The sequence below is a fragment of the Gracilinanus agilis genome, chromosome 6 (assembly GCF_016433145.1).
Source record: "Gracilinanus agilis isolate LMUSP501 chromosome 6, AgileGrace, whole genome shotgun sequence".
Classification (NCBI taxonomy): Eukaryota; Metazoa; Chordata; class Mammalia; order Didelphimorphia; family Didelphidae; genus Gracilinanus; species Gracilinanus agilis.
In genome coordinates, this window is record NC_058135.1 from 178,420,047 (window position 1) to 178,434,457 (window position 14,411).

General features: G+C 40.7%; 2 protein-coding genes across 2 annotated transcripts in view; one reads left to right on the forward strand and one right to left on the reverse strand.

Annotated features, from left to right (window-relative positions):
- Positions 1-2,995: 2,995 nt before the first annotated feature.
- LOC123251981 (stAR-related lipid transfer protein 4-like) lies at positions 2,996-3,941 on the reverse strand. The gene has a single exon (XM_044681321.1). The coding sequence runs from the start codon at positions 3,893-3,895 to the stop codon at positions 3,272-3,274; it is 624 nt and encodes a 207-aa protein (XP_044537256.1). The 5' UTR covers positions 3,896-3,941; the 3' UTR covers positions 2,996-3,271.
- Positions 3,942-9,669: 5,728 nt separating this feature from the next.
- RELL1 (RELT like 1) overlaps positions 9,670-14,411 on the forward strand; it is a 65,351-nt gene continuing 60,609 nt past the window's right edge. The window contains exon 1 of the mRNA XM_044682368.1: positions 9,670-9,980. Coding sequence (XP_044538303.1) covers positions 9,887-9,980 — 94 coding nt within the window. The 5' untranslated portion in view covers positions 9,670-9,886. The remainder of the gene's footprint in view (positions 9,981-14,411) is intronic.

Genomic DNA, 14,411 nt, shown 5'->3' on the forward strand with positions numbered 1-14,411 from the left:
GGTGTATGTTATCATTTGTCCTTCATTTTCAAAGAGGACCCAGGACATCCCAGGGTCATGTCTGGCCTTGCAAATGACTAGGATTTCAGGGAGACAGAGTTGCACAAGGTCTTCAGCCTCACTCTCTCTTCGAGAGTCACAGAAGTCTAGTGCCAAGACGGAAGTCAGGATGACTAGCAGCATCCCAGGATGCAGTGGACGACCTCGGCATCTCTGATGCCTGATCAAGCTCTTAGCCTTTCACAGTGCCCACTTCAGCTGCCTTTGTGGCCGATCGGAAGGAATTCTTCCCCCAGAGGAAATCTTCATGTGCATCTCCCTAACTCACCCATAGGTCTGAGGCTTGTCAGTTCTCTTCAGCCTGGTTTAAGCCTTTTTTCCCAAGACAGCTTTCCTCGGGCGTGACCTGTGAGCATGCAACAGCTTCTTGGAGCCACAGGTGAGAGATGGGAGATAGGTGGGCACCCGAGGTGAAGGCGCAGACCTATACAGGGTTGGACAAGCCCTCCGACGAGCTGCTAGTCTTCCCCATACACCATAGTTACATATGTCAGAATAACATACGCAACACATGCTTTTTTATAGAGCATTTATCTTATGCCATACATTACAGGGGTAAGGGATAGGGCCTGGATCTCCACAACATGGTTAAAATTCCTGATGTATACCTTTGCTCATGTTATTCCTTCCCTTAGACTGATTTTCCTCCCTTTCACCATCCATTCCAGTTTTATACTTCTTTCAAACTCCTTTTCTCTCAGAAGCTCCCCTTGGTTACTTTGATCTATAATGATCTTTCTCATCTCTGATTTCCTATCCATTTAGATTCTGTTCCACCAATCTACCACTTGGTTATCTCTTAGGACTTGGGATCCAGTTAGATAAGATCTAAGACACCAAGTTGTTCAGCACTTTATAAGGGAGGAGACCTAGGAACAGTAACTTTGAGTAACTTGCCACTACATCTTTTTACTCTGTTTTATGCTCTTTCTGTTGCATTATTCTTTTATATTATCTCTTCACCCAGATTAGATTTAAGACCTTGGACAGGGGCACCACCTGTGATATTGGAAATTTGGGGATCTTAAAATTGAGATCCATGATATAAACTTCCTGTAGACGTTTAGCGGACTTGAAAACTAGAATAATTTCCCATGATTCCTCTTATGTAATACAGGTGGCAGGAAGTGTGATTACATAGTCAGAGGTATAAAGACTCAGAACTTGATTGGGATATGCTCTTTCCTATAAAGCAGCCAGGGGGAAAGCATGGCAGAGCATTTGAATTAGATCTTAGCAGGCATGTGGTTTTTTTAAATTATCAATATGGATTACAATAAAACCCTAATATCTTTAATTATATCTTTCTATATCAATTTTATTTGTAACACACCTCACAGTGCCCATCACAGTGCTAGGTTCATAGGAGGGCTTTAATAACTACTTGATGAGTTGATTTAACTGTGAAAAATTATTCTAGATTTTACAAAATGTTGAAGTAAATTGAAAATTCCACTACCAATGTAATTTTTTAAATCCTTAACTTCTGTCCTAGTGACAACTCTAAGACAGAAAAGCAAGGGCTAGGCATTTGGGGTTAAGTGACATACCACAGCTAGGAACTGTCTGAAGTTACATTTGAACACAGGTCTTCCTGACCTCAGGTCTGGCTCTCTATCCACTCAGCCATCTAGCTGCTCTCTGGCAATATATTTTTAGAGAATGCACATTTCTTAGTTTATCCATAAGCCATTATTTCCCATTTAAGGCTTTACATCATCTCTGAAACACAAGAAGAAAGGAAAAAGCCCATAGAGAATCTTTGTAGAGGTATTTTTTTTTTGCTTTTAGATGGTAGTTAAGTTTATTTTGTAGATTCTCTTAATCAAATAGCAGCTATTACTTGTTTTTCTTATATGCAGGGACAAAATGCATATTAGGGGTCTGGGCATTTTCATTATTTGATACTTCCATGGCTTGAATCAGTAGGTTATGTATGACCCAAGATATTTTCAAGAATTAAATATCCTTTCAGTTTACTATCATAAGTAGGGGAAGCAAAGCTACATTTTAAATTGTCTTCATATTTAAATATACACATCCATATCATATTACTGCCTTGGAACTCCTTTGCTTTCAATACATTTTACATTTAAACTATTATCTGCTTCTCATAGTTCCTTTCTCAGCCAAGGTAGTAAATCACCTAGAATGAACCCTTAATTGACATCTGTGGAATTGGAACACTTCCCTATTTGAGTTATTCAAGTTACAATTTTTCACAGCTATGCACATGACCACCACATAGCTAGGCATGTGTGCTAGCTATGGCTTAAGTTATGCCATAATTGCATTATTACTATTCACAATTGTAATATTCCATAAGTTTAGTGTTTTAATGCATACCTCTGATTTGCTTTTCTTTGTAAGCACTTCTCCCAGGACATTTTTGTCAGACATTACCAGTGATCTGCCTTGGTGTGAACTACTGCAAAATCTACTGCTAAATTCATACAATATTTTTACTGTAACTCACACATAGTTTCCACCTTAGCCCAATTCCACCTACAAACATCCTCAAATATTTCTAAAGAGGTCTCAAGTCAGTGTACATTAGCTACTTAACTAAAGAATGATGGCTGGCTATTGACATGGAAATGTATTTCAATTCTAACAAATGAAATCTGTATCTACTGTGGGTTGTAAAAAGCCCCTTATATTTCTTCATTTGAATACTTAACTGCTACATTAATTAACAGTAAAGGAGACCCTTTGAAAAATAATTAGAAAAAATAGTTTCCTCTAATTCATCTGAGTCTAAATCAATCTCAAAGCAACAGAATGAATATAGAAAAAATATTTTAACACTCAAATTTAACAATAAGATCAGAAAATTATTTTGAATATACATAGGACCCAACAACAAATTATTTTGTATACTACCAGTATATATTTTAAAAAATCCTAACAACGTAAAGTTGGTGCTTCTGATGATTCCTATGAAGACAATATATATTCACATTGAGATACTAATCAGCTCTTAAGAAGATGAAATCCATTTTTTTTGTGTTTTTAACCAGTACAGTAGTTACAACTCTACTACAAGCATATTTAAAGACATTAGGAATACAGGGATTTAGGCATTAGGAATAAAAGAAGCATCACACTCTAGAACAATAAAGTTCTAACCTAGCCCGAGATTTTTACAATGTAATACAGGAAAGAGGAATGGTAGATGATAAGAGTTTATGATATTTTGGTTCACATCCATTTAGGTCTTCAGAGTTTTTCTGAGATCACCAAAAAAGTTTACCAGGGTGCTAGCCATAGCTGTATCTACTGCAGACTGAGGAAGCATCCCTTTAAGATCTGTCTGAATATAGCCTGTCAAAAGACTTTTAGCAAGATTGTCTTGAAGTGGAACACAAAACCAACCACAGGGGTGATTATATCCACGGACAAAATCTGGTCTCATTTCTTCATAGTGGAGACTTATACCACATGACAAAAGCCCTTCTTCATATTGTGTGGTATAAGAGAAATCAACAAATTCTTTTGGTGCAATGTGGTTCCACAGCTGCCCAGCAGTCGTGTAACGCATCACACAGCAATTCTCTTCAAACTGCTCAATGATATCCATGGAAGTCATTAAGCTGTCCCAATCTAGGCGACGAGGTCCTGGGCGTATGCAATCTATAATGTTATTAGTTACATCTTCTATAACACCTTGCACTTTGTAGAGATATCCATTGAATTCATCTGATGGCTTCCGCCAAACTGTTATATCTTTTGTTTTCTTAGCAATTCTCCACTTATTATCTTCAATACTGTGGTACTGGCACAGTGTGTTTTTAATTTTAGTTTCAAGTAATGTAGCATCAGTCAAGGCTTCCATTTCTTTTTCACAAGTAGGAAAGCGGCCCGGATAGGATCCTTCAGCGCCAGGACTTCCGGGAGACCCTCGCTCACCCGGTGTCCCTGGAGACTGGCTGTAGAGGTATTTTTAACAGTAATTAAAGTAAAGCTCAACCAACTGAGTCTGACTTATTAGAAAGATAGTGATGAAAATTAGCACCTAAGCAACTCAGTAGAAATAGAAAGGCCAGGATGAGAGCAACGATTAACCAAATTCCTGTGAAAGCTACCTTGAAACAAGGATACTTCTCTTGCATAAGTTGTGAAACTAATTGCAATTAACTTATGTTCAAATTTTAAAAAATTCTTCCATAAATATATGAGAGAAAGGAAAACACAAAAGCTACTTTTTATACTTAAGGATTATAGAATCTAAAAAGTCAAATTATACATATGGGCTATTTTAGGCATAAAATGACAATAGTTTTAAAAAAGAATTATTGGAGAACTTGTGATTCATGAATGTTTCTAGGTTTTAGAGGTACCATCTGCAAAATCTACTTAAGAAAGAAAGAAAAAAGCACCCCACTGTTTTGTGGTGTTGATCTTATTTCCCCAGAATCCCAAAGGGAACTATCAACTACATTAAAGCCCTCAAGTTTAGGTTTTATGATAAAATGACGGCAAACCTTCCATTCAGTTGTAATGTTGTTTTGGTCTCCTAGTTTTGTTTATAACAAAAGTATTAATATAAATAGGAATATTTGGTTCTTCCAGTAGGATGTCATGGGATAATAAATCTGGAGCAGGGTTTATATAACTTGGGGTTGGTGAACTTGGTTTTGATAGCTGTATTTTAATATAATTATTTTACTTTTGTAATTTTTTAAAATTTTATTTCATGTACTATAAAACATTCTGAGACACAATAATGGTTAAGAAATCCAGATTGAGATCTAGAAGCGTAATGCAGGGTTGCAGCAAAAGCTCTTGCTTTTGCAAACCAACTGTAGCAGCCCTGACAGTTGGAAGGGACAGAATGTTGACCCTGGTCTCATGGCAAAAATCGTTGGAGCCTGGGAGTATAAATATTCCTGTAGAACCAACTGAGGGGCCTTTTGCTTTTGGGGCTTTTCCTGATTTCCCTTGACCTCTCCCTTCACATCTTGCTATTCCCCAGATTTCCCCATTGGGCCCTGGGAGGTGGGTAATTTTGGTGGGTGGAAATCATGGGAACTAGCTTCTATAGGCAGGCAGGGACAACCTAAACCAAGCCATCACCTCATCTAGTAATCTGCTAAACTTTATTACATCAGGGCAGTGAAATTATCCCTGACTGAGGGAGCCGGCCTCCCTCAGTCTGACCCCCTCTTCTGTGACTCTCACCTAGCACCAGCTTCTCCCCTAGCTACTGTTACCAGACCTAAACCCCTTTTTCCTCAGCTTACCCTTGGCATTAATAAACCCCTTTGACTTTTATACAAAGAGCTTCTGGTGAATCATTGTACTGAGTACTAGGGCAAAGGCTGAAGAGGGAAAGAATAACTTTCCTTTTATTTCTTGAGGGCTAAACCAGCCATCCATCTTGGGCAGGAAGTGGATTAGCTTCCTCTTCCTGTACACTGGGATTTGTTCTCCAGAAGGGAGGGGCTCTTTACTCCTCCCCTCAAGGGAGCTTAGAATAACAGCAGGAGGCTGACTAAAACCCTTCAGCCAGGCTCTCACAATTTCTGGCTCACCCTAAGTTGCTCTGTATTAAGAGATAGCTTTCCTTGCCTTGGAGACCCAGTTGATACCACTTAGAGCCCGCAATACTAGCCTCATTGATTAGTTCCTTCATACTCCATTTATTCGATAACAGAAGGGACCATGGGGGTCATCTAATCCAACCTACTCACTTTACAGAAGATAATAAAATATAGAGCTATTTCTTGCCCAGGGTCATATGGACCATTAGTATCAGAGGTGTGATTTGAACCTTGACTGCACAGGAGTAAATGTTCTCGGGGCACTTAGGAGGCTCAGTGGATAGAGAGCAAGGTTTGGAAATGGGAGGTCCTGGGTTCAAGTCTGAACTCAGACACTTTTTAGCTGTGTGACCTTGGGCAGGTCATTTCAAATGCCTAGCCCTTGTTGCTCTTCTGTCTTAGAATTGATATTTAGTATGAAGGTAGAGTTTTTAAAAAAAAAAGAATAAATGTTCTTTCACCTTTAACTCACTGCCTCCTTGACAAGCATCTCATCTTTATCCATCATGAATTCTTTCTTCATGAAGAAGGTCTGGAAGTATTGGTCAAGCACACACAAAAAAACCTTATTCTCACCAAGTCTGGTTTAAATGGCTACTCCTGTCCCTATTCTCTAGAAGCTTACATTCTAATGAGAGAGTAAAAATATAGATAAATCAGTACATGCGAGATAAATATAGATGGGAGGCAGCCTTAAAGAGGAAGGAACTGACAACTGGGGGATGAGAGAAAATAATTATAGATAGAAAGTGGATTTGGAGAGGAAGGTATTAGCAGCTGGAGGATGGGGTTGTGGGGCACAGAACTTCCTGCAGGAAATGGTGCTTGAACTGAATTCTAAAGGAAGTTAAAGAGTTTACAATACATAGATTAGGAGGGGGCATTCCAGCCATGAGGGACAAATAGTGGAAAGACCAAAGAGAGGGCAATAGATGGGATAACTAATGTTTTTTTTTTTTTTTTTGAGAAACAGCAAGTAGACCAGAGTGCCTGATTTGCAGTGACTGGGGAGGGATGGGGAAAAGCTTTAAATGTCAAGCAGAGAAATTTACATTGGTCCTAGAGGCACCTTTGGAGATTGCTGAATGGGGATAAGGAAGGATAGTTGTATCAGAGATACTGTTTTGACAAAGAAAAAACTGGTTACTGATATAAGTCGATTTCCACATCAACACTCAGGGTACATATCAGATTCAATTCAAAGACCTTTATATAGTGTAATAAGGAACTTCTGGGACAAGATGGAGGATATCTCAAGAGAAATTCCTTATTACAGTAGAAATATTAAAATAAGTCCCAAATCCACAGGGATATTTTAAAGTCTAATACTTAAAAATCCTTAGACTTTTTGATATGAAGGCTAAGATAGTTTGAAAGTATATCTGCAAGTTTGTGGATCAGAGTACTGACTGGATTGTAGAATGGAAGGCTCCTTAGAAATCACCTAGATCTATCTGTTTGTTTTACAGATCTTTATAACTTCAGCGCTTAGCCCAATACCTGGCACATTGTAAGTGCTTAATAAATGTTTACTGAGTGACAGATGAGAAGAGGAAAAAAGCTTGCTAAGAGTTATTTGCCTAGTTAGCACCAGAATCCACAAGAGAGTCCAGGTTTCTTTCTTTCTTTTTTTTTTTTAAAGTTACAGACACTATACCACATTGTTTCCTGAGCCTGAGCCCCTTCTGTTTTGAATAATAGTGTGTAAACTCTATTATATGGAATATATAGAATATAAACTCTAATATATGGAATTATGTGAAATTAAATTAGAAATCGACATATGACATTTCAGCTACAATGGGAACCTCAGTCTCACTTCCAGAGGGCCAGAGAGTAGTGCTCAATATTCGTAGATTGTTTAAAAGATGCACCATCTCTCTCTCTCTCTCTCTCTTTTTTAAACCCTCACCTTCCATCTTAGAATCAATACTGTGTATTGGTTCTAAGGCAGAAGAGTGGTAAGAGCTATGCAATGTGGGTTAAATGACTTGCCCAGGGTCACAGAGCTAGGAGTGTCTGAGGTCAGACTTGAACCTATTACCACCCTTCTCTAAGGCCTGGCACTCTATCCAATGAGCTGCACCCACACTATCTCTTTTCAGTGTTAACGCTAACCCTTGGCAAAAGGGTCAAAGGTTATTTCCATTTTAAAATCCAATTTTATTTATTAAAAAGGTGTTATGGCGAACTCATAAAAATACTTCACTCTAAAGTCTAGTCTCAGGAGTACCAAGCCTTTTTCCTCTTAAGAATTCACATACAACTCTTTCCTTAATATATGCTCCTGAGTTTTCATGTTGGCCTCTCTGCAGTAATATCAGGTCATCATATCAGTCAGCAATATTTAATTGCCTACTGTATATAAAACAAAATTCCTGTAATAGTCAAGAAAAAAGAAAGTAGATTCTTTCAAATTAGCTGTATGGGCAAGTTTTCTCCCTGAACATTTTCTAACTGGTCTTACCTGTATCAGTAATTGGTAAAAGATTTCTAAATCTTTTACATGAAAATATTTGCTTCTCAAAAAGACTAGGGAAAAAGTCTTCAACAAAACACAAAACCCATTCCTAGAAATGCATAGAAATAAATAGTTCATTCTTTAAAATGATAAATAATCTCTACCTAAAACCTTCAGCAAGTATCATCTGCAATGGGGATAAGTTAAAAGCCTTCCCAATAAGATCAGGGGTGAAGCAAGGATGTCCATTATCACGTCTATTGTTTTTGTATTAGAAGTGCTAGCTTTAGCAAGAAGGAAAGAAAAAGAAATTGAAGGAGTTAAAAGGGGCAGCTGGGTGGCACAGTGGATTGAGAGCCAGGCTCAAAGACCCGGAGGTCCTGGGGCAAATGTGGCCTCAGACACTTCCTAGCTGTGTGATCCGGGGCAAGTCACTTAACCCCATTGTCTTACCACTCTTCTGCCTTAGAATCAATACAAAATCAATACTAAGAAGGTGTGCGTTAAAATAAATAAATCGAAGAGTCAAAGTAGGCAACATTCTTTTGCAGATGCTATATTTAGAGAATCACCTAAAAAACTAGTTGAAATAATAAAAAAGAATAGGCATCGTTTGAATTTTGGCCCTCACTGGTATTCCAAGATCATATAATTTGGAGACCTCATTCTTTCCCCAAAACTCTCAAGAAATCATAGAATCATAGAATGAGAGCCAGAATTGGAGCCTTCATTAAATCAAGGGCTATTTCCTTATTCTTGTCAGTTGTGAGTTATCTCCTACTAGATAAGAAGAGGGGAAAGGTCTTCCGGGGGATGGAATGAAAACAGCCTCAAACACTTCCTAGCTGTGGGATCTTGGGCACAGTCACTTTGTATAGAGAGCCTTTGCAAGTTTGCGTTAAGGTTTGTCTCTTTCGTTTATGGGTATAATCTTGCCATTGCTTTAAATGGTCAGTATCCCACTCACCAGGACAGAACAGAACACCCACAGAGAAAAGCGCTAAACGCTGTCAATACTGATGATGCAGAGCCGGTTCGAATTTAGGATGACTGATTGCTCCAGGAGGGAAATGACTAATTAGCTTTTGAACCGCAACCTGTAGCCTACTTGCAAGCCAAGGCGGCCCTCCATTAAATACCCAAGTCCCAAGAAGGCTTCAAAGGCATTTTCTAAAAAAGCAGCTGGTCACGTGGAAACTCGAGAGCGCTCCCGAACCAGGTTATTCCAGTTATTTGGTATGCTTTTCTGTTTCGGTTTGAAAAACGCAGCGCTCGGAGACACAAGCGCTCTCATCTCTGGGCCAAAAGCCAGGAAGGGAGCAGCAGACGTCCCTGGGAAAGCAGAGAGGTTGGCTACACACAGCTTAAAAAGGGATCCGCTTTCAGGCCTCGGGGCAACTTCCCAGCCACCACGAGGGAGGAAAGGAAAGCCTTAGGGATCTGGGCGGGCTCGAAGGTCACCGAGGTTCATCTCTGGTCGCTCCCGCCCCCGTAGCTTTTTCCCGGACCCTCAGCCCCCTCTGAGAGAGTCCCTGCAACCCTCACTGCCGTAGGCGGGGCGCGCTCCTGTCTAGGGGTTCCCGCGCTCGGATGGGACGGGGAGACTGGCTCCAGCCGGGTTTGGAGAGGAAACGAGCAGGCGGGCTCCTAGAGGCGAGGCGGGGTGGGGCGGGGCGGGGCGGAGTCCGGCCGGACAGGCGGGACTCTGCGCCGGGTGAAAGGCGGAGCAGGGTGGGCGGCCCGGCTGTGCTACCGGCCGTCCGAGAGCTGCGGGGACTGGAGACCTGGCTGCCCGGGGCAGGAGCGCGAAGGGGAAGCGCCGATGGCTCCCTTGGGACTCGCCACGACCCCCGGCGCTGGGGGCAGCTGGGACGGCTACCAGCTGACTCCCGCCTTGGAGGCGGGCTCCGCCCTGGGTGAGTGGCTGTAACTCCCATTCTCGTGGCTTTCCCCTCCCCCCAGTCTTTCCTTTGGGGTCTTTCTAAGGGTCGCTCCTCCCCTTAAACCCTGGGAACACCAGGCCAGGTGGACCACTGGGGAGCTTCACTTGCCAGGAAGGAGAGCCGGCCGAAGGGGGACTGAGGACCTTTCCCCGCCAACCTCGGGGTATTGGGGGAGGAGGAGATCCGAGCTGCAGTCTGCGGTGTCCCTAGGGGCTGGGAATCGTCGGCCTCGGCTTAGGCTGGGCCAGAGGTTGCACATCTGGCTCCACTCCTGGCCTCGAGCGCAGGGTGCGGTGATGGCTCTCGTCCCAGACCCCCTTTCTATTTCGGTTCGCCCTCCCTCCTCTTTCTGCCTGTCCACCCGCTCATGTCCTCGAATCGGCAGAACCTTGATGACCGTGCGCTGTCATCCCATCTCTGTCGGTCTGGACTGGCCAGGTAGCGTTTTGCTCAGTTTTGAACCTGTTAGGAAGCTCTGCGGACGCGCTGCTTGATGTTGTCCTCCGGGGCCCGGGGAGCGGAAGATGTTGGCGCCAGGGACTCAAATGCCCCTGCTGCCGTCGTTCGCGAGCTGTGTCGCGTGTCCTCGGAGCTTCATTTGTTTGCATTTCTCCAGTTACTAGAGAGGGAACAACAGGTTTCTTTCTTAATTGACTCCAAAGTAAATCGGGATCATGGAAAAGGGAACTATATCTATCTCTAAACGCGTTAGAAGAAATCCCCTCCGAGTTGTTTCATGTTGCCACAGAAGGAAGCTTTAGTGGTGAGGGCAGGAAGACAGCCTCGTCAGAGATGTCATGTGGTGAGTGTGTCTCACACTTTTGTCAATCAGATGACATCCCAAACATCAGAGCTAGCTACCCTTTTCCAATTGTCATTTCCTAAGAAGAAATTAAACTTGGACACTTGCACTCCTGTTTATATAACAACAAACTCCAGGGAGTCCTTATTACCTTTTTGCCCTCTTAATTGTGCCTCTTGCTAGTGAAAAAAAAAAAAAAGAAGAAGAACCCCAGGATAAACGTAGAACTTCTAGGCCAATTAGGGTTCCCACAGCCCGGTATCTTACGTCAGCATCACCGGCATTGCTTTGAAACCTGCCTTCTGGAGCAAACTCCTCTTCACATCCAAATAGTCAACAGCTGGAAGCAGTCCAACAGTTACTAACTCTGACACTGTTCATGAGAAGAGGGTGCTGTCTATCCAGAGAAGACTCTAATCAGCCACAGTCATCATTTACTGGTCTTCCTGGGGGTTTATCAGTCAGACTTTCAGTTTTCTATAAAAAACACATTAGTTAAGGAAGGGGGTGGATGTGTAATGTGCCTCTTGAGTCTTTATTAACATACTTTTCCTTTAATCACCCTGGGGAAAATGGCAGCTAGTAACATGTTTCATTGGATAGGGATTTTGATATTCATCTTGCATTATGCTGTCCAAACAAGTTTGCTTGTGTTAGGAATAATTTGGCCTGAGATGGAAGAATTTAAGGGTAGAAGGTGCATTTTTATTCTTAAATTTTATAGAAAGGTTTCTATATATATTCAACTCCTTTAAAAACAAACAGAATTTTGTAAAGCAAATGAAATTGTCTTGGAAAATGGAAAACTTGGAACAGGCTTTAGCTTTCTCTTTCCAATGCATCTTTTCTTAACTATGGATCTGTGATGGTTATTCTTGTACCAACAAGGATATTACAGTCCTCTACATGTCAGAAACCTGTAGAAGGACTATAATTTAAATACTCCTTGAAGTGACTGTGAGGAGATAGGAGAATTTTCCAAAATAAGAGGCCTAATTATAGCATAACGCAATTCCAACAGCTTCATTGTAGTTTTCTCCAATGGTAAGTGGAGGTAAGAGATCTCAAGAATTATTAGAAGTATAATTATGTTTATCTGAAGTTGTGAAGTATAAAGAAAAGAGGACAACTTTAAAATGGGTAATGTCTTTCTGAGTTGCTTCAATCAGGACGGACAGTACAGAGAATCGTTACTATAAAGTATCTCCTATGTGTTCCCATTTCTCCTTCTTTGTTTCCCCTTTAGGTAACTATCACTTTTGTCTCTTGTGAGTCAAGGAAAGAGGAGGTAAAAGAAAGTCGGAGTTCTAGTTAAAATGGAAAGTAGAATTTTTCACTGGACCCTGTCTTATGGCTCAGGTCCACTTTCCTGAATTCTCATTTAGATGCTGAAGATAAGATTTTTATTAAATTCTGTGACCTCCTATTTTGTTTCAGCAAGGTCACATAATAGGAGAGTAAATGCTCAAAAGTTGTGGTTTTTCAGAAGGCAGATGAATTCTTGTGGGGTCTCAGGAAGACCCAAGTTCAATTTTGACCATAGATACTTACTAGCTATGTGACTCTGGACAAGTCATTTAACCACTGTAAAATGGAGATGATAATAATAGCAGCTACCTCCCAGGGTCATTGTATAAGGATCAAATGAGGTAATATTTATAAAGTGCTTAACAGAGTTCCTGGTACATAATAAATGCTAAATAAAGGCTTATTTCCCCTCCCCCCCCTTTAATAAAAAAAAAAAAAAGAAAGATTGTTCTTGGAAAACTAAACATTCTGTTATTGGAAGAACATCCTTAGCATTTTGGTTAGGATGTAAGTTTGTTTTAGAGTGATGAGCCACAGAAAAGGGCAATAGAGTCACTTATAATATTTGAGGCCATTATTTGGAGTGATTCCTATCCGTAATTGACTTATTGTTTTCAGTAGAACATTTGAATATGGCTGTTAGAACCTATAAACGTCTGTGTTAGACTAGGACAAAAACTGGAATTTTGGCTGTATACAGTGAGTATAACCTGCCCCTGGAGGTTATTTTGAAATCAGAAAAACACTTTCTATGCTGATTTTTTAATAGTGTTACAACAAAGAATCAAATGATCAGATATTTTGTGAGTGGGTTTTGAGTGTCTCTTATTTTTTTCTTCAAAGTGACTGCCTCCTAGGCTATAGCTAGGATATTGATCAATCACCCAAGTGCAGTATTAAATTTAATTGCTTCTGTTTTTCCTGCAAGAAAAACAGTGATTACTCAGATTTATGGATTAGCTATTTGTTGAATCTCAGATTTACTGGGCAAAACTCTAGGGTTCTCAAATTGCTATAGTTGCTGCATAGGGGAGAGAGAATGATCATTTGAAACAAGGAGCAGTCTTGTGTTACTGGCATTTGAGGAAAAAAACTGGGAGTAAGAGATGTTTTTAGTAAAAGTATTATTTCTAATACATGACATTCTCCTGTAGATTTCCTTCAGATCACTTTGCAGATGGCCATCTGAATCATCTAATTAAAGTTTCTCCTTATGATATACCATTAGATAGTTGCTCAAATCACTTACTTGGAAATCAGCTGGCACAAAAACTGTCTGAGACTCCTAGAATTATGTCTTGCTTCCTGCTTGGTTATCAGTATGCCAGGCACAGACTGTCAGGTGGTGTGACGTGTAAGGGTGCTGGATTTGGAGGCAGGGGCATGGTGATATAATGGAATGGGCACTGGATCTAGAATTAGAGGACCTTAGTTCAAATATTGGCCTTATTACTTCCTGCGTCACTTATTTGAGCCTCACTTTCCTCATTTCTAAAATAAAGAGGTTGAACTAAATGGTCTCTAAGGTCCTTCCAACTCTAAAACTATTATCCTTTGATCTTATTATTGGCAACCCAGGTGGGGTATTGAATAGAGTCAAGAAGACCGTGTCTGAGACTTCCTCAAAAACTCTGGGTGACTGGGTGAGTCATTTAACCTTTGCTTCAGTTGCTTCATCTGTAGAATGAAGATAATAACTCTTGTTTCACAGGGTTATTTTGAGGATCCAGTGAAATGATATGCGAGAAACTCTTGTCAAACCTTGAAGTGTTTGTAAATGCTATTTTCATTGCTGCCTTTGTGATCTGGAGCAAATCATTTAATTTTTCTGAGCCTCAGTTTCCCCATCTTTCAAATTAGAGGGTTGGATTAAGTGATCTGGAAGGTCCTCTTTCAGCTCTGAGTCTTGTGGTCCAACCTTGCTACCTAGTTGTTATGTTTTGCTTTGATCTCTGTTGTATAACATTACTCTGTTTTGGTGGTGCAAAATTTGGTGACATTGTGTTATTATTGAGCACTAGTGCAGAAAAGAAGCATTGGAGACTCAGGCGGAAGGTGAAGAGTAAGTGATAGGGGCCCAGGAAGGAAGTCCATTAGACAGCAGAAAGTTTGGGGGCTTAGTGGCAATTATGTGACAATTGTATGATTTCAAAAATGAAATTATTCCACTTTTACTGTGGTTAAAGAAAGTAGCATTTTCTCTTTTATTTGACAGGATGGTAGAAGGAATGATGGCATGGGGGAGAGATGATTGGACTAGGAGTCAAGAAATCTGATTTCTAGGGCCAGCTCTG

Bases quoted from the DNA above. Each gene is read 5' to 3' on its own strand.
- LOC123251981 (XM_044681321.1), bottom strand. From the start codon at position 3,895: ATGGAAGCCTTGACTGATGCTACATTACTTGAAACTAAAATTAAAAAC.